The 21,363-nt window shown below is 32.5% G+C and overlaps 1 protein-coding gene across 1 annotated transcript; it reads right to left on the bottom strand.

Moving 5' to 3' along the window:
- Positions 1 to 331: 331 nt before the first annotated feature.
- On the bottom strand, positions 332 to 13,976 carry LOC134687245 (coiled-coil domain-containing protein 174-like). Its single transcript, XM_063547382.1, has 11 exons — positions 13,879 to 13,976; positions 11,121 to 11,225; positions 8,158 to 8,258; positions 7,538 to 7,599; positions 6,200 to 6,365; positions 5,534 to 5,635; positions 4,819 to 4,961; positions 4,274 to 4,368; positions 3,420 to 3,552; positions 2,124 to 2,288; positions 332 to 1,335 (listed from the first exon to the last, which is right to left on the bottom strand). The coding sequence occupies exons 1-11, from the start codon at positions 13,909 to 13,911 to the stop codon at positions 347 to 349; spliced, it is 2,094 nt and encodes a 697-aa protein (XP_063403452.1). The 5' UTR covers positions 13,912 to 13,976; the 3' UTR covers positions 332 to 346.
- Between the last annotated feature and the right edge of the window lie 7,387 nt (positions 13,977 to 21,363).

The raw sequence follows: 21,363 nt of genomic DNA, 5'->3' as shown, positions 1-21,363 counted from the left end.
AACACATCACACGGTATAGCTGACTTATACAAATCCTGAAACCAAATTTCAGAAATCATTGTATTGTAGTTCCTGAGAAAAATGTGATGAAAATTTTCAACTTTCCCCTTTTTTAAAGGGGGGGTATAATGAGCATTATCTTTATAATAACACACTTTTGGGTAGTTCATACCTTAGCTTATGTTACATGTGTTACATGTCAATTGTTGCTTTAGATTATCAAATTAAGGGTTTACAAAAAGGAGACCTTATCACACCTTCTTATAGTTACAGAATTATAACTTTCTGTGGCAACAGCATCAGGATATAAACCAAAACTACAGAATTACAAATAATGATCAATAATTTATTCATAAGCAACAGGTTTCCGAGAATATGAGTTTGATTCCTGTTCTAAACTAGCTTGAGACTCTGTGTCATTAGAGTTCTGAAAACTTGATTTACTATCTTGTTGAATTGACAAATTTCCAGGGTTCTGTGATAGTACATCCTTATTCTGAATATAGCGTGGATCAATAATGTTCAGCTTAGGTTTGGGTGGTTGTGACACAGGCGTAAAGGATGTTGGCTGTACATTTGCAGGTTCATTTGAATAACCAGCTGAGTTTGTTAAATACATTTGATCAGAGCTATAATTGTTCAAATTGTCAGGATGCTGACTAAAAATTTCAGAAGCCTGCTGATTTCCAGAATTTGAAAACTGATGTGTATAATCTGTGGTTACATTGCTTACATTCTGTCCAACATATGCAAGCGATTGTTCAGTAGAAACAGGAGTTTGATAATTAACATTTGCCGGAGGTTGAAATGGAATTTCAGGATACTGATAACGTGGCTGACTGGTTACATTGCTAACATCATGTCCTACATAAGCATGTGATTGTTCAGACGAAACAGGAGTTTGATCATTTAAATTTGCCGGAGGTTGAAAAGGAAATTCAGGATACTGATAATTCGGCTGACTATAGTTCTGTTGATTATTTTGTAATGTCACTTTATTTGGTGGCGGCACTGAGACATCAAATAATGGAACATTATTCTCTGAGTCCTGGGAACCAACAGCTTTTACATCAGGAGGTAGAGGTATGCTTGACAAATTATCTATACCCAAAGATGTATCAGGGTGGTCTCCTTTTTTCTTGTTTGGTGTTAATGGATCCCTCTTTAGTATAACAAATTTAGAAGTTTCAGTTTTTTGTACAGATTGTTTTTTGTTTATAAAACCAGATTTGGTCTTATTATCTGTATATAAAGACATGGGAGGCGCAAAGTCTTGATTTCTTTCTTTTCTCCTGTCTTCAAAGTATTTTTCCTCACTTGTTGGTTGAAATAATTCTACAAAAAGAAATATAAATTTAAGTTTTAGTGTAGAATGTAATTGAAAACACTGTATTGTTTATTATTGATATTCATACAGTAGCAAATTATTAATCTCAAATGGAGAAAAGACGACAGACTATCTATAATAATTTCTGACAGAGCACTATAGGATATCATTTTAAAATTCAAGAATGTTGTGTGAATTCATTAATTTTTGTGGGTGAAGGAAAATTGTATTTGTCCAAATTCATTTGTTTTCAATTTGGGAGTTTTGACAGCCTCTGTAAGTCTGTATACATGCCTATTTATGTTAGTTTTTCATCGAATATCTAAAGTTTGGATTAATCTATACCATCATAAATCTATAGTGTTAATTGAAGAATAATGAATCCACAGTATCTCTCTCATGCATAGTTATATTCCTGGACCAGGTTCGACTAGTGTAAATCACAATTAATTGTTTTGTAAACATTTTAAATACTTAAATACATGATTTGTCATATGTGTATTAGTTCGAGATAAATAATGAATTTTAAATGCTTTTGTTAACCTTGGGATCCTAAATTTAGTTCAACTCAACTGAAATTTCGACTCATCCAATTTTGACTCATCAGGATTCACATTACATACATTTATATAGAACAGAGTTCAGGACCACGTGAAAAGTTCAACACACTTGAGATTTCGAGTCAACCCAGTTCAAGACAACGAGAGTTAACCATGTTTACTGTATATGAAAATAGTCTATTATAAACTATATATCATAGCTATTCACTATAGACTTTTCCTTCAATACTCCTTACTTTCTTTGCCTTTGTCCCACTCTCTCGTAAGTTGGTTGTGCTTTAAACTTTCATCTCTGGTCAGTAGTTCTGGTTTTATGGGTCCTACAGGGACCATTTCTTCCAACTTTGGAGCAGGGACCATTTCTTTTATCTTTGGACCAATATCAGCATCTTCATCATCCTCTGTAAAATAAATTCATAGAATAAATTTATTTGAAAAATCCAAAACTCTGGAAAAGATATTTGAAGAGTTAAGATAAAAATTTGAAAAAATTCTAGAATTGTAGTACTTATTTCAGCAAAAATGTTAATTGACCTTGACTTTACAAATATGTCACCACAGTAATCCCTTTTTCAAGAAAAAAATGCTTCCAAAAGAGAGAATGATACACTCTTTGTAAAATAAAGGTTAGATCTCAAAAGGACATGGTCACCAAACAGTGTTAGAGACAAAATTTTATGGCACTATAAAAATTGCCAATTGCAACCAAAAATCCATAGTGGAGCAGGACCAGCCTACCTATAAATTAAGATCTCCACTTTTTATGGTTGGATTTGTGTTGCTCATTTAGTTTTATGTGTAGACTGTTGATTGTCTTTTCGTAATTTTCTTTCATGGAATTGTACAATTTCTTTTAAGGTGGCTCGGGACTAATCGACTGCGCATAATTTCACACATGAATAACAAAAGTATTTGTCGTAAATTCAATATATTTTTTTTTAATACTTTCATTGATTAGAAATGTTAAATCATTGTAATTATGTAACAAATAGAATATTTTTGTTATCCATATTTGTTAAATGGTCAAAATGACATTTCACCCATTTTCACCATTTTCCCGCCAAAATTTTGGTTTTAAGGCAAAATAATTTTTTTTCTTATCGGTGACCTATGTTTTTTATTTGCTCATTCTTTGAAGCTATATTTTAGCTTTTTATATTCCAGTTTTTGAGTAAGTGTCATAGAACGCTTTTTTGTTTTTCGATAAAAATATGTCAACAACTCTATTTTCCCTATCATTTCATTGAAAAATGGTCCCTTTTACATACTTATTTAAAAGTAAAATTTTGAGCTTAAATGGTCTGTGACCCCCTATTTTTATTCGACCAATTTTATTCACTTTCTGTAAAGAATAAAATAACAACAAAAAAGGCACTTCTGATAGAAACTTCAAATAGGCCCGAGCCACCTTAACTTACAATCTCTAGTTGTACCCTGTGTACCTTTAACCTCATTTTATGTTAATATTATATTATATCCATGTTTAAAATATTGTAAAAGATCAAATTGAATAAAACTTCATGTTTACATACTTAGTAGAACATCTGGCACTATGGATCCTCCTTCTCTTATGAGCTTTCTCTGTTTAACCTTTGCCAATCTGGCATCTAGCATAGCTTTCCTTTTTTCTTTTAATTTTTCCTTTTTTGACCTTTCATCTTGTGTCTACAAGAAAATTGAGTCAATAACAAATGTATACATGTACCATAAAGACCAAAAAAGGCACTAAGATGAAAATTACAAAATCAAATGTGTTTGTATACTTTTTTGATTATTTTAATTGATTGTTGATGTTTTAATGCCACTTTTATGCTGCTTCTTTGGGGTAAGTTTTAAAAGGTGGCGAAAGCAGGACTGCCCTTAAATAACCACAGACCTTCAATAGGAAAATTGACAATCCTAGTCAATTACGATTGGAGTTGAGTGCACCTGCACAAAAGGTAATTTGTCAGTTTTGTTTCTACTGTGTTAATTCTTTCCTGTTTCTTCACATTTAAATGGACAATGAAACAAGTTGGGTATGGTAAATTTCATATTATGAAAAAAAGTCCCGATGAGATATAAGATATGAGGACCCTTTTTATTCCAAAAGTCAAGTAAACTAGAAGGAAATCCAAACTTGATCTGAAAGTCATCACTGGACCCTTATGTTCTAAAAATGATAAGCTCAGATCTGATGAATTCTAAAAAAAATATGAATAAGTTTTATGATGTTTCTGAAACTTTATATGTCAAAGGGCTATATATTTCTGCCAAGTTGTTTCACTCCAAAACAGTGCATTCTCAATCTATAAATAATCCTGGCCAACACAGAGATGAATAGATGATAAAATGACTAGGAAAGGGGGTGAGAAATAAAAATCATTTATCAAAGTAAAAATCAAACCTGTTTTCTCAATTGATTTAAAGTATCCAACTGTTCCTGACGTCCTGCTTCAGTTTTATCAAACTCAAAGAAACCCACTCCATGAGATCTCTTTTCTAAAAGAAATATTAAATTATAATATTATCACATTTAAAGTATTTGAAGTTTCATTACTTTCACATCACTAAAAAAAAATCGATCTTGATCCAAACACTGCTGTAAATGCAATGTAAATGCAATGTAAATGTAATGTAGAAACAAAATAAAACAGATGTATGAACATCATTGTCAACCATTTTCAATTTGTTTTTCAAGCAAATCATGAGCTCCATAATGTTTTAATCATAAAGACTGAAATGTTTACCTCAATAACATAGAATAAGTCAAAATTCTGTGGACAAATATAAGGCATATCCTATCTTTTCTTTATCTTCTCTAGTTTTTTTTGATTGACATCACAGATTATCCGCAGATTTTCTACTTATTAAAAAAATCACAACTATATGCCCAATACTTCTTTTTTCAATTACACTTTATATTTTTTTCAATTACACTTTGTATTTTACCATCAAATCTGACATTAGAATAATGTATAGGTCCATTCATTGCTTCTAGCTCTTCCTTCTCCCATTTCTGTCTCAGTAATTCTCTTCTCATATCATCAGACATTAGGGTTGGTATGGCATTATCTTTTTCGTTATCCTCAATCCTTCAAAATTTGTACAAAAGAATACTATTTGCTATTTATTGTTAATTTAATCATGTAGAATAAAACTAAACTCACCATTCTATTTTAATTAAAAATAAATGGCACACAGACGATGGCCCATCTTGCAAACAGTGTAATAAAGGGACATGACTCAAGAACAGAAAAAGAGCTGTATTTGATCTGAGTTTTGAAGTAATAAGCATTGTGTATATAAGTTTCATTACATTTGGTTTAGACTAACTTAGGTGAGAGACTGGAAAAAGAAAAAAATAGCAACTTTTCCATTAGTAACAGTTTATAACATTAAGAATGGTAAAAGTGACACCATCAAAATTGAAACTTGGTCTGTATTTTGTAGTAGCAAGCATTGTGAACAAGTATCATAACATTTGATTGAGGGAAACATTGGACGCCAAAGAAAAATCGTAATTTTTTCAATTTGTTAAGGGTCTAAAATTGTAAAAGTGACACCACCAAAACTCATACTTAATTTGTAAATTGTTCTATTGTATTTTAGGCCATTTGCCATGTTGGGCCTTTCATAGAAAACTATGGGTTTTTCTCATTAATACCTGTCTTGTTTGCCTTGGAGGTCTTTATCTCTTTCCTTTAATATAGACAAGTCTTCCTTCATACACCTTCTAGATCTTCCTAGTGAATCAGTATAATCCACCCTGAAATCATACAATTATAATGTTTTTATCATAACATTAACTGGACAAAGCTTTACATTAAAAGTTACAAGCTGAATAATGGTTCTGTCCAATCTTAAAAGAACATTTTTTTTTAATATATTGAACCATACTTAAATTTAAATCATTTGAATTAAAGCTAAATGCTGGCTGTTCATACTTATTGCATTTTGAAGAGGTATCAGCAGGATACCAATTATTTCAAATACAATAACGGAAAGATGTCATAATAAATTATTCACAACTTATATCCACATATATGGTTTTAAATTTAGTTACCTTTATATGGTGAAAAGCTAATAATATTTCCAAAATCTGCAAATAAATGCACAATTTTGGTACATACATGTATATTAAGCTTTTTTTTTTTTATCACACACTGCATTCCAAAAAGAAACAAAAATTTCAGCAGAGATAAAACAAATTGTTTGACCATTTTCATCATTAAAGAATATGTAAAAAACATTTTAACTTTGGAGAAGATTTAAGACAAACAATTTGGAAATCTATAGCATATACAAATTTAATAATTGATTTCTTTCTAACCATTCCTCTCCTTCATCCTTAGCGACTGGTATGTCGGCATCACAGATCTGTTCATCTTCTGAGACCCTATGTGCTTCCTCTTCTCTCTTTTTATTCCGCTCTTCAAGTAGGTTGTCAATAACTTTCTTTTGGAAATCAACCAGAAATACTTTGCTCCCATCTTCCTCTGATTACCATGTAAAATAAAATCTTTCCATTACTATATAAGAATTTGATTATCATGTGATGAAAGTCAGACGGCTTAAGCTAGTACAAAATAAGATGTTTGGATGGAAACTATATTCAAACATATTGCCTTCTTGAAAGGTGCTGTATAAAGTATGAAGTTCAAAAATCTTCTCCTCTGAAACTACAGGGCCTAATTAAACCAAACTTGGCTACAATCATCATTGGGGTATCTAGTTTAAAAAATGTGTTTGATGACCCGGCCAACCAACTGAGATGGCCGCCATGGCTAAAAATAGAACAAAGGGGTAAAATGCAGTTTTGGGCTTATATCTCAAAAACCAAAGCCTCTAGAGCAAATCTGACCGGTAAAATTGTTTGTTATGTCAATTTCTATCGTCCCTGAAATTTTCAGATGAACTGGACATCCTATTGTTAGGTTGCTGCCCCTGAATTGGTAATTTTAAGGAAATTTTGCCGTTTTTTCGTTAATATCTTGAATACTATTATAGATAGAGATAAACTATAAACAGCAATAATGTACATCAAAGTAAGGCTAAAAATAAGTCTACAGGACCGAAATAGTCAATTGAACCCCGAAGGAGTTATTGCCCTTTATAGTCAATTTTTATCAATTTTCATAAAATTTGTTAAATTTTTCTAACATTTTCCACCGTAACTACTTGGCCAAGTTTATTATAGACAGAGATAATTGTAAGCAGCAAGAATGTTCAGTAAAGTAAGATCTACAAACACATCACCATCACCAAAACACAATTTTGTCATGAATCAATCTGTGTTCTTTGTTTAATATTCACATAGACCAAGGTGAGTAACACAGGCTCTTTAGAGCCTCTAGTTTTTAAAGCAAATTAAATCATATTTTTCCAGTTTTAGGGAATTACAGACCACAGATGGTAAAGTAAAAATCAATAGATTTGGCCTTGGGCCTCAACCCCTATGGATTTTACTAACCCTCTTTGGGTACCAAGGGGGTCAGTAGCAAACCATATAACATGTATAACTTATATTATTGACCTTATACAAAGACTATATAACTATATATTATTGCATGTTAACTTTTGCTTATGTCCTGTTGGAAATACTATGCTGCTATGACAAATGTATGAATGATATTCAAAAAAATGTTTATAAATGAAGCATTTACTGTACCTGGGATTCCACCTCCTTTGGATATCTGCTCATATAATTTGGACTTTTTCTCTAGTGCTTTCCTGTAATAGATTTTTATAGAATGACACTTTCTTATTAACTTCACTATTTCTTATTTTAAAATGTTAGGTTTAAACATTTGGTACCAATTTTAATTTTTTAAAGTGTTTTTTTTAATAATTAATTTCTTGGTTTGATACAAGTCTGCATACACCCTTAAAGACTTATTGTACTGCATTGAAGATTGAAATCTATGGTTTACCTGTACCAACATTATCTAAGAATTGTTTTATGGGATATTCAATTACACGTCCACGTTCCCGTCCACTCTGTGCTGTTATTAATGTTTTCCTATTTGTATCTATCAGATGAGTTCAGCCTTTTTGCAACTGATTTTCATAGTTTGTTCTTATGTTGCTCTGTAACAAAACTGTCTCAGGTTAATGGAGGGTTGGTGCCTAAGCCCTTCAAACTAGTTTAACCCTCACCTTATGTATATCTCAAGTCAGAAGCCTGTAATTCAGTGGTTGTCATTTGTTGCTGAGTAACATAAGAAGAAGTTTTCTAGATTGAATTGTTTTACATGGTGTAGTGTAAAGTAACATTGCTGATAAACAAACCTTGATTTTTCATATTCATTCTCATCCTCTGCTTTACTCTCTAAATCTTTCTGTGCTCTTTGTAAAACTCCTACATTTTGTTTGCTCCATACTGTTGATTTCTACATGTACATATAAATTGAATCTAATTTAACATTAAAATGAGATTTAATTAAGCTACATTTTTGTATTTACACTGATATATGCTCAATTGTGCTATAAAAATTATCTAACTTGAAACTATTTTTAATTTACATTTGTTTTATGAAATTTCAGTTTTTAAATTAACATTTGTAAAGTCTAAAACTTTGTGGTTATAATCATCATGACCATGATTACTGCTGAAAACAAATTTGCAATAAGTTTCATCTTGAAAAAAATACATCACCAAAACTCACAAGATATAAAAAGTAACTTTTTACACAGAAATATTCAACTTTACTCAACATGCTCAACATGGTCCGAGAACACAATTAATTCGTAGTGCATTTCTTTTAGAACATAAATGAAAATTAAAAAAATCCCACCTGCGCTTTCTTAATGAAATTTTTACAGTGTGCTGTACTACTTTTGGGACAAGTTATATCAAAATTATAGAAAACTTCATCGCCTCTAACTCAAATTATGGACAATTTTGTGTTTAGGGTGTCTTGAAATCTTTTGACAGCTTCCGAAGTGCTAATTTTTAACCTTTTTCAGCTGGACCAAATCACTACTTTCTTGTAAAATTCTAGACCCAAATTTTTTTACAGTGTAATTTCACCCCCCTACTTACAATTTGAGGCATTAAACATGGAGAAATAAATTTGGAAGGGGTATAAAAATTATTGGCAAGTAACCCACTGTTAACACTGAGGGACTATATTCGTGAACAACGAAAATCAAGGGACGACAATTGTGGTCTCGGACCTAATAGGATAGAAAGAGTTGACAAATCCTAAAAAAACTTGGTACATGTATGACCATAGCTTAATAAATAATAACACTGCTTGCAAAGTTTCATAACAATAGAATATATATTATAGACATTATGTTAAATTATATACTCATCTTTGCGTGTCAAATTTTGACGTTAAAATTGAATAATTTCAACTATCAACATTTTGGGCTTTGAAAATTAAAAAAATACTTTTTAAATGCCCTAATATATCATTTATTATGTACTATAAGCAATAGAATACTCATTTGATTTATCAGACTTAGCATAATAATTCAAAAGTCAAATTTATATCAGCCTGGGCCTAAAAAATGAGGTTTTTCAATGAAAGGGGGCATTACATGAAGATGTAATATTTTCCAGCAATTTTAAATTTGTGAAGCTTTTTGGTTATAAATAATCCTTACATATGTATTGAATGTACTTTAAATGGAAAGAAAAGTCACAAACTACATATCATATTATTTTAAAAGGGTCTTAAGCCAAGTAAGACTGGAAAAAAATAAGGGTCAATTTAGGCCGTGCCACATATTTACATTAAAAAATGCATATTGAGGCTATAAGAAATAAAAAATTGTGTCTTTTTTATCATTTCTATACTCATGTGACATGATACAACAAATCTGAGCACAAAAAGGCTCTTGCAATTAACTTTTCTTACATACAGTATGGTGTGATACAAAGATTTTTGCCTTTTTAATGAAAAACTTGAATGCAATTTTAGTCTCAACAGGCTTATATTTAAACCACTTGCTATCCTACAGAAGAAAAGAAAGATATTATGTGAGATGGAACAGGTACAATAGACATTGTAAAGTGCTTTTGATACAAATTTAGTGAGGTCTTTATTGTGGACTTCAAATTTTATGTACCAAGAACCCCACTTTTGACTTCATGCAAACAGGGCGTTAGACAAGGGTCATTTATACAACACATTTTGTACATATTGTCTGAGATAATCTTCTTTTCTGTAGATTCTGAGTTCATAAACAAGTAAAAGAACTAGATAAAGGCATAGAAACACAAGTATTGACACATGAAAACCTGTCAGATAGAAAGTCAGGATGCCATGTATGCATGAATATTGAAAAAGCCTTAAAATGCCTATTTTGACCATAAAATGCCAAAATTGGTCACTTTAGCAGAAATTCTATAAAATAAAAGTTTAAATCCTTTAGTTTCATGCTATTTGACAAATTGACACCACCAAATTATTTAGGGAAGTTGCCAAAGTACAGATTCTATATTTACAGACTTCACCTCTTAGGTCCGAGAACACAATTAATTCGTAGTGCATTTCTTTTAGAACATAAATGAAAATTAAAAAATTTCCCACCTGCGCTTTCTTAATGAAATTTTTACAGTGTGCTGTACTACTTTTGGGACAAGTTATATCAAAATTATAGAAAACTTCATCGCCTCTAACTCACATTATGGACAATTTTGTGTTTAGGGTGTCTTGAAATCTTTTGACAGCTTCCGAAGTGCTAATTTTTAACCTTTTTCAGCTGGACCAAATCACTACTTTCTTGTAAAATTCTAGACCCAAATTTTTTAACAGTGTAATTTCACCCCCTACTTACAATTTGGAGCATTAAACATGGAGAAATAAATTTGGAAGGGGTATAAAAATTATTGGCAAGTAACCCACTGTTAACACTATGGACTATATTCGTGAACAATGAAAATCAAGGGACGACAATTGTGGTCTCAGACCACATGCTCATACCTGTACTGTTTCAACCATGTACACATGGTACATGTGATGTAGTTCCAAGTTTTTAAGCTGAATTGAAATTTCTTTCAAAACTGTCATCGGAGATAATAGTTTGTCTGAATCAAGCTAAAAAAGCCCAATCAAGCTAATGAAGCAAAATAAAGCTAATAAAGCAAAATCAAGATAATAAAGCCCAATCAAGCTCTACTTTCGACATAATTTTTCTTTTGGAGTACAATCATGACAATTGACATAATTTTACCTTTTCTGTTTGTCTAAATTTGACATAATTTAACCTTTTCTATAGGTCTAGATATGGCATAATTTTACCTTTTCTATAGGTCTTGATTTAACATAATTTGTACTGCTGCTCTGTAATTTCTGTTGTTTAAATTCTTCCTGCTTTCTAAAAAGTTCAGCTTTAAGGTCAATTATCTGGAAAAAATTAAAATCTAAGCTATAGTCTGACTTAGTGAAATTAAGATACAAGCAACTTCTAAGAAATATAAATTGTTCATCAAGCAAAAATATGCCATATTGATATTGATCATGTAACTTTTGTTGATATTATTTCTTCTTTTTTCCGCAACAAAAAATATGAACGGTGAGCTACTGCTTACATGCTCATACCCCTATTCTACTTGTGTATTTTGTGAGTACAAGGAATCACATATACCTATCATTGCATTAGGCATGTGGCAGAAAAATTGAAAAAGTACCATGTGTAAAGCGAAAGAAAATGTTCATTATGTACCGAGACGAATACCACTATGACTATATTTGTTTTTGCTCTGCTTTGAAAGATGAAAGAATAAGATTTCTTCTTCTTCTTCTTCCATATAAGAGTTGGGTTCCTTTAATGAAACGTTTAAACTCTGCGGGACTACGCATGGTGACATCACATATCTAGTCCCCTAAGGCTATATACAGTATTTACAATAAAATCAGGTTGTTACGGTTAAAATTATGTACAATCGTCCAGTCTGGTATTAATGTGTTGTCTGTAGCCCTGAGCGAAAATCTTCAACTGATCCCGCTTCAGCAACCCTGGCAGGTAATGTATTCCATTCCATGATTGTTCTTGGAAAGAAGGAGTTCCTGTAGACATCACTGGTGACCCTCTGTTGGTAAAACTTGTGTCCTCCACGAGTTCTACTGTCGCCACCTTTGAGGTAAGTACTCTTGTTGATGTCTATCAGCTCATTCTGGATACGATAGAGCATGCATAGCCTGTTGTCACGGCGTCTTGTCAGTAATGTGTCCCATTTAAGATCTTCTAACATTGTAGTGACGCACCCTGGTGTGCGTGATGTGTAGTCATTATAGACAAATCTAGCAGCTCTCCTCTGTATAAGTTCTAGTGTGTTGATGCTTGCTTGGTTGGTTGGGTCCCATATAGTAGAAGCATACTCTATGACAGGTCGCACGAGTGTTGTATAGCCAGCAGCCTTTACTTTCCTGGTACATTCTTTAAGGTTTCGTTTGACAAACCCAAGTGTTCGGTTACCCTTTGCTGTAACACTCTGGATATGTTTGTTCCATGAGAGGTTGTTTGATATTGAAACTCCCAAGTACTTGGCACTATCTACTGGTTCGAGTATGTGTCCATGTAGAGTGTATGGGTATTGTATAGGTTCTTTGTTCTTTGGTGGTATGCGGATAATATTGCATTTAGTTGGATTGAATCTCATCATCCATGTTTTTTCCCAATTTTCTAATGCTTCAAGGTCTTTCTGAAGTTGTTCTGTATCTTTGGTGTTACTAATTTCCCTGTATAGTAGACTGTCATCAGCAAAGAGGCGGACATCTGATTGAGTATATCCGGGCATGTCATTGATGTATGTTAGGAACAATAAAGGACCTAGTACTGTGCCCTGTGGCACACCTGACAGAACATCGTCTTGTTGAGATCTAGCACCTTCCAATACTACCTGTTGTTTCCTATTTGATAGGAATGAACTGATCCAGGAGTTTGTCCGGCCCCTTACTCCATAAAATTGGAGTTTGTACAGCAGTCTTGAATGAGGAACCTTGTCAAATGCCTTTTCAAAATCCAAGAGTATGATGTCAATCTGGGTTCCATTTGAAAGGTATTTGGCTATACGATCGATGGTGATGATGAGCTGACTTTCACATGATCTGCGTTTCCTGAAACCATGTTGGTTGTCACAGAGTATATTTTGTTGATCAAAATGTTTCATTATGCTGCTGTGAACTATATGCTCTAACAGCTTACAAGTGATGGAGGTAAGGGAGACTGGACGATAGTTGGCCGCTAGGTGAGTATCCCCTTTCTTGTATAGTGGCACTATGTTGGCATCTCTCCAATCTTGTGGAACTTCTCCTGATTTATTCCAAATGAACTATTAACCAGACATAACATTATTAAATTCAACAAACTGTTTAATTAAAAACAAAACTAAGACACTAAAAAACTTCTGCAATTTTATAAGATGTATTAATCATGTTAATAGTAAGCTCACTCCTTCTTAACAACCATAATTTATTTACCATACTTATACTTTTAAAAAGTATTTCTTTATACATTTTTAACTTTTACATATTAGATTAAGTATATATGTATTATTTTATATGTTATCTCATCCCAAACTTTGAATTTTGTGCATTTTTATTTTTAAGGTATATTATTTTTCTACTTCTCTGTAACCTTTGTATTTGCATGGTTTTATGAGAATAAACTATCTAAACTTATCTAATTGTACTGCAACTAATTTTAAAAGAGGGACGAAAGATACCAGAGGCGCAGTCAAACTCATAAATCGAAAATAAACTGACAACACCTGGCTAAAAATGAAAGAAGACAAACATTAGAACACATGACACCACATTGAGCATCTAAACTTTGTTTCAAATGAATCAAGTATATATTCATGAATTTTGTATAGATATTTATATATCGGTGTGACAGGATTGAAATGAAGTGGATTTTAGCCATTTGTAAGCCATGTCATTGTTATTTAACGCAAACAGTGTATTTCTATGAATTCGATACACTTTCACAGGAAACACATGTCTCATATTAAACCCCATTTATTATTAAATCAGTTTAAAATGTCTTTCAACGTACAGAAGATGAACTGATGTTTTTTTGTTTTTCCATTTCCTCGGGGTCAATTATTTGCTTTATTTGTTAGCTTGTTGATACTTTCTAAAAGAGTTTCAAAGACTATGTATGGTATTTTGGTACGTGTTTTAACCAACAGTAAAGTTTGAAATATATAAGACAATTACGCTCTAAATATGAATGTTGGACAACTCGTCCCGTAGACATTTCGGACTGAATAATGAGTCAACTCGGACCGTCTTTTAACTCAGCTCGGACTGTTTATAATAACTCACACAAATGAGTAAAAGAAGACTTGAAATGATTATAAATGATTTAATGTCACATTTTACATGACAGCATCATTTAGATGTTGCCGAATTTGGCAAAACATAAGGAAATTGGTCTGAAGTATTTTCTTTAATATAAATACAAATTTCTCAGTTATCTTTGTCCATTATCTATAAAAATTACTTAGGAACAAAAACGTGTATATAGATATAGGAAGATGTGGTGTGAGTGCCAATGAGACAACTCTCCATCCAAATAACAATTCAAAAATTAAACCATTATAGGTTAAAGTACGGCCTTCAACACGGAGCCTTGGCACACCGAACAACAAGCTATAAAGGGCCCCAAAATTACTAGTGTAAAACCATTCAAACGGGAAAACCAGCGGTCTAATCTATATAAACAAAACGAGAAATTTATACCTAACTGCGGCCAACCTTAGCGAAAGGTCGTGCGACATAATCAGTCATACAAACTTTATTAGATTAACTCTCTAAGGAACTAACCTTTGACCTCACACCTGCGAAAATAGAAAACACGTTCTATAACGTTGAATGGACTGATTAATATTCACGTAGCTGGTCAAGGTCGTTTAAAGCCTCCATCGTCGTATTCGCATACATGATCCCAATCACAATTCTAGCTTTTATAAATGTTCACGTGAAATTCATTGGTTTGATAATTTTCTGCAATTGGTAGTAAAGTTTAAACTTTAAAATCTATACAGTTTTCACATCGAAATATTTAATTCAAATTTGTCCTCTGGATCAAGGGACGACATCAAAAGTTCAATGAAAAATTTAAAAAAACCTCAATCCACATATTTTTTTCATTGACTCCCCTCTAACACCCCCCCCCCCCCCCACCCCCCAATTTGCTCATCCTGCCTTTTCTTTCACTCAATGGACTCGATGAATTAGCGTTGTACTTGAAAAATGAAACCGTACTTTTCTACAAACTTTTCATATTCTTATACAAGTTTTAGGTATTCGACATAGGATAGTGATTTATTTTCTGATTCCGTTTACTTGAGAGAAAAAAATCCCGAAATTGTAAGTAAATTCATAACATGTAACCAACCATGCTTTGTTAAAAAAAAAACGGAGATTGCAAACCATGGCACAGGGGAATTAAACGTAGTTTATAAACTCCAACGATATACTTCATGAGATTTTGCTATTCTCGGTTGAAAAAAGAACCGTTAAATTGTATATTGTAAATATGTACATGTAAATAGAAACCTCCGGGTTTAAAGAAAATGTTTATTCATAAAATGTTTTGATAAACAGATGAGTTTCTTCTTGTACATGCATTTGGTCATCCTTAATTTCTTGATATTTTGTTTATCAGTTTATCATACATGTTTCGTTTTGCTGCCACTATATGTAATGCTAAAAAATAAATTGTTTTTCGCCACAGGCGAAAAAAAAAGTTTGCGTAGAAAAAAATCCATAGCCCCCCCCCCCCCCCCCCCCCCCCCGAAAATCAAATGATTGCTGCCGTATGCAGCTTTATTCTTACAATATAAAATGAAAAAATAAATGTTCATCCATTTAAAATTGAAAACAGTACATTAATATTTAAAAAAAAAGAAGATGTGGTGCATGTATGATTGCCCTTCTGTGCGCCGTTATTTTTACGGATGTGTTCTTAAAAAGTGACAAATCTTAACTGCGGGATAATACCTTGTATACTATAAATACATATATAAAAGAAGATGTGGTATGATTGCCAATGAGACAACTCTCCACAAGAGACCAAAGTGACACAGAAATTAACAACTATAGATCACCGTACGGCTTTCAATTATGAGCAAAGCTCATACCGCAAAGTCAGTAATAAAAGACCCCGAAATGACAATGTAAAACAATTCAAACGAGAATTGTTCGTTTTAAGCTACGACATTTCTCACAAGTATTAATTTATTATTTTGTTCAATACATGCAAAAGAAATAATCTTCGCCGATGTAACATTTCAAATTATTACAACAACATGCCTTCACAAATGATACGATTAAAGCTATTTTGTTTCTATTTAGGGGGACAATTTCCTCTGTTCATGGTACGCTTAGCTACTGTGTGTAGTATGTTTTATAGCATGAAAATAATAAAAGAGGAATGTCAGTGCAACCCATCATTAATTATTGTAATGAATCAGTATTATGAGATACTTATTATAAGCGACTACGACATTGTTAGGATTATAACCTATCGTCAGTATGAAAGAAATTAAAAGTGGTTCATATATTCACATCCGTATAAAAGCGGCACATGCATTTTATTTTATCCTTATATTTCTCATTATGCGGTACACGACCATTGAGTTGCTGCATGCATAAAGAACTTAGAATATTACTTAATACAAAATATCAGTATAATATTTCGACCCCACTATTTGAAGTTAACAAAAGATTTATATAATTCTTTTGACCAAAGGTTTGTAAACTAAACAAATCCTTGTTTTTACGTTCGTAGTAACATAGTACATTCCATTGTCGGTCACCTGTGTCAATTCACCTGCACACTGACTACATTGTTGTTGTGTTTGAATCTTTCGACCAATGAAATGAGACGTTACAAGTTGTTTGTTTATGATACGCCATAATGTTATCAATGAACTATTAAACGCTAAAGTAGACTGCATTTTAGTGTATTATATTTATTTGTTGAGAAAATATCTCTGAAGACTGAGGCTTATGATTTTTGATAATGTATTTTGCGTGTTAATTTATTTATCATTAATCATTCATGTCCAGAAGATGAGACTCAGTTTCTTCTAAGTGGTATGGTCACATGAGAAGGTAAGACTTCGAAATGGCGAAGTGTAGATCCTTTTTTCAGTATAAATAAGGAAATGGATAGTTAACTGAACATTGCTAGAAAATATACAACTATAGGTGTCAAATGTAATTTAATACACCTGTTGGTGACCATCTGCTTATGTTTTTTCTATGGTCGAGTGGTGTCTCTTTGACACATTCCCCATTTCGATTCTCAATTTTACATGAACAGTATTTATAGGAAAAATGCAAAAGAAAAAACAGATTGCAAAAATATATTGCTGGGAAATTAGATGAACTCAGAAATAAATCTTATGGGTGCCCCAAAGGTTAGTTATGCATATGAGATATAAATTAAGTAATGTATTGATAGAAATATTGTTTACATTATTATGACTAAATGTTTATATATATATCTCTTGTTTTTAAGGGAAAATGTAGTAACAAAACTACCGAACTCTAGCTAGCTTTCTTAATTGTGTACGGATTTTTTCGTCACACTGTGGAATTGTTATAACATACTGATACCCAAAGGTATATCTATGCAACTTTAAAAACAAAGTCGAGAATGGAATGGAAACAACAACCCGACCGAAGAGCAAAAAATCAGCAGTAGGCCACCAATTAGTCATGCTCTGTGCTCTGTAGAGTAATTGCAATTGTTTTATTATGCGAAGGAGAAGACTTTTTAAAAGTTTGTGTTTAGTTTAAACATATTGTATTTATTCAAAGTAAAATGTATTGGACACAAGAAACCCATACTTATGAAGTCCGCTCCGAATAACAATGAATAAAAATATATATCAATATGAAAGTTTTTGTCCGACCCTATTCGTCTCTTTGATGGAACAAAATGATTATAAACTAATCCAAATGAACGACCGGTCTTGTCAAGAAAATGGTGGGTAAAATCCACAGGCACTTGTCCCAGATTCCCCACCCCTGTATACCTTAATTACATATTAAGGTATATATATATAGGGTAAAGAATCTGAGACCAGGCAGTGCCTGTGGATTTTACCCACCATTTACTTGACAAGACCGGTCGAACAAAAACTTTCATATTGATATATATTTTTATTTATTGTTATTCGGAGCGGAGTTCATAAGTATGGGTTTCTTGTGTCCAATACATTTTACTTTAAGTAAACCTTCACTTACAAGTATGAAAGTCGTATATAGTTTAGTTCTATAGACAAAATTGTGTGAGCAACTAAACAGACATAATTGGTTAATAATTAGGATCCAGCAGAAAATTGTGCAAACATACCAGCATAGAGGTACAACAATCTGAAGTAAAAAATCCAAGCAACCATCTTATATAGATAACATAGACGTCAACAAAAAAATTGTAAAAGATAGGTATTATAATTATTTCAGTTTAATAAATCATTACACAGACATTAACAAAGAATAATTTCAATAATTTGACTGTATCAGCTTGTTTGGATGCTGTAAATTATTGCGTGTTTTTTTTTTTTTTTTTTTTATATATCATGCGAATAGTGCGTCGTGATAAGAATTGGCGTTATGATTTTTTTATGTATATATGCAAGGAGTATTTCCTGAAATCACAATAAATTATCGCGCATTAATGTTCATATTTTAAAAAAATCACAATAATAAATGTTCGCAATAATTTCTGAATTTTACAGTATTGTATTGCTGTTTACTACAATTGTTTATGTTGCAGAACATACACCAGAAAATCCTACTGCATTTACAGCATTGTCTACATTTTCAAGTGGACTTCCGAATGGCCCAATTCCGTTTGACAAAGTATTATAACCCGAGCACAGGAAAACTCACAGCGCCTGTATCCGGACTTTACAGTATATCAGTCTCTACCATGGGTCTTCATGGGAACTCAATACAATTAATATCCGTAAGAATGGCCAGGAACTTGCAAGACTTTGGACACACGGAGGTGGAAGAGGCGAAGTAGCATCTCACACCCTTAATCTTCCACTTAAAAAAGGAGACCAGGTGTGGGCCAGTGGAACTCCTGGGAAAAAGTTATACGTAGGAGAGCCTTATAACGTATTTTCAGGAATATTGATTGCGGGTGGACAATTCAATTAAATGTATAGTTCGATCTTACTGTTACACCACTGTCCCAGGAAAGGTGGAGGTTGGGATCCGTGCTACATTCTTAACTCCGCCATATTTTCACAGGCACTTGTCTCAGATTCCCCATAATATACCTTTATATTAAAGTATATAGGAATTTTTTTTTCTGAGACAAGTGCCTGTGCATATTCTGCATGTTTGTGTTTGGTGTCCCAAGTCAGCCTGTAATTCAGTGGTTGTCGTTTGTTTCTGTGTTTAAAATTTATTTTTTCGTTTAATTTTTGGTACATTTTAAAATTATTGTTTTACGTTTGTTATTTCGGGGTCTTTTATTGCTGACTTTGCAGTATTGGGTATGGGCTTTGCTCAGTGCTGAAGGTCGTACGGTGACATATTGTTGTTAATGTCTGTGTCATTTATTCTCATGTGAATAGTTGTTGCATTGACAATGCCACATATTCTTTTACACATAGATATATACAATTGTGTTTTGATCGTACTTGGTCTTTTATTGGAATGTATAATGCTATACAAGTGGTGAGACTTTAATAAAACATTGAATCTTTAAAACAGTAGTAATACACCAAAATGCCTTTTTGAATACTGATGTTGTCGGATTGATCAACTGATTGAACAAAACCCTTATTACCACTACCAGCAACTCGGTGAAATTATATATTTACACTTGACGTCAAAACAGTTTCTATTGCACTTAAAAAAAATTAGCCTGTTTCATATCGAGGTTCAGGTAGTTGGGTTTTCTTTTATCTCAGTTTTGGATTCAGTTCTTGTGTTTAATCTAAAACGTTTTGATTTGGAACATTTTGATATTTGTTTCTATTCAATATCAGTTTACTATATACTCAATACTTTCCCTCTTATGCCGTTCGCAAAGAGTACCACATGCATGTGGACATATTGAAGATGGATAGTTCTCGTTAATCCTATATACACACAAATCTAATATACAAGGAATGAATTCATTTCCATTTGAACATCGCGATGGAAACAATAGATACGTGAATGGAGTGGAATTTACAAGAATTACATAGTGTCTAGACAATTGTATGGCAATTTGTAAATGATTGTAAGAAGCTTCTGTACATTTTGGTAAAAAAATCCAGGATGGTTTATGAATCTAAGAAATGTTTTAAAAACTTTAACAGCAGACTGTATGTACTGTTAACTGGAAGAAAAATTAAGTCCATTTATAAATAAAACAGGAAATCATTTACAAAATTTTCTTCTAGATACTAGATTTTGATCTTAAACAAGCTTCTATATCCAAGTTTGGTACAAATCCAGGATAGTTTAAGAAGGTTATTAACTTTTTTAAATCTTTACTCACTAATCACAGAGTGAATGTAATGTTAACTGGTCAAAAAACTTAGTCCATTTAAGTATTAAAGTAAAAATTTACTTCTGGGTATTATCTTATGATCATAAACAAGCTTCTGTCCAAATTAGGTAAAAATCAAGGATAATTTACTTTAGAAATCTAATAAAAATTCAAAAAATATAAAAGGAGTGAATATGTGTGGAGGCCGATGCCCACAACGACGACGGAATGAAGGATCGCTAAGTCTCGCTTTTGCGACAAATATTGCAGGCCCGACAATAATTAAAATTCTACTGCTCGCGATTGCACAACCGATTGTATTGTAATTGTAACTAGAACAACAGACACAATTTCTGCTGTACAAGATAGCATTCGTAAACGCAGATCATATCGATCGCCAGTATCTGTCGAAATTATAGCCGGTAATGACTAAACTATATGTTGAGATCCAACGTTTGTTTAAAACAGATTTATGGTGGTCAACCTCACTAAAAGCGCAGCATATATGATGCGGATGGGGATTTACAGAATAAAGAATAATGGGCAAAATATATATCAAAAAGAGAATGATTAGCTGATGTAATGTATATTAAGAATGGAGAAAAATGGACAAATACCGCTTTTTTTGCGCCTGTCCTAAATCAGGAGCCTCTGGCCTTTGTTAGTCTTGTATGATTTTTAATTTTAGTTTCTTTCATATATTTCGGGGTTTAGTATGACGTCCATTATCACTGAACTAGTATACATTTTTGTTAAGGGGCCAGCTGAATCACGCCTTAGGGTGTCGGATTTTCTCGCTGCATTGAAGAACCATTGGTGGCCTTTGGCGTCATCTACTCTTTGGCCGTGTTGTTGTCTTTTTTACATATTCCCCATTTCCATTCTCAATTTTATAAGAATAGAGCAAAATGGCATGAAAAAGGCAAACATGAAGCATTCCTCGTCCAGACCATCATAAAGAAATAAAAAAAATGTTCATCAATATATAATAACGTTATTTATAAATAAAGCAGAGTACTGTATCTAGTT

This window comes from Mytilus trossulus, chromosome 10, assembly GCF_036588685.1.
Source record: "Mytilus trossulus isolate FHL-02 chromosome 10, PNRI_Mtr1.1.1.hap1, whole genome shotgun sequence".
NCBI lineage: Eukaryota > Metazoa > Mollusca > Bivalvia > Mytilida > Mytilidae > Mytilus > Mytilus trossulus.
The sequence above is the reverse complement of the archived record's forward strand: the minus strand, read 5'-3'. Positions and strand labels throughout refer to the sequence as shown.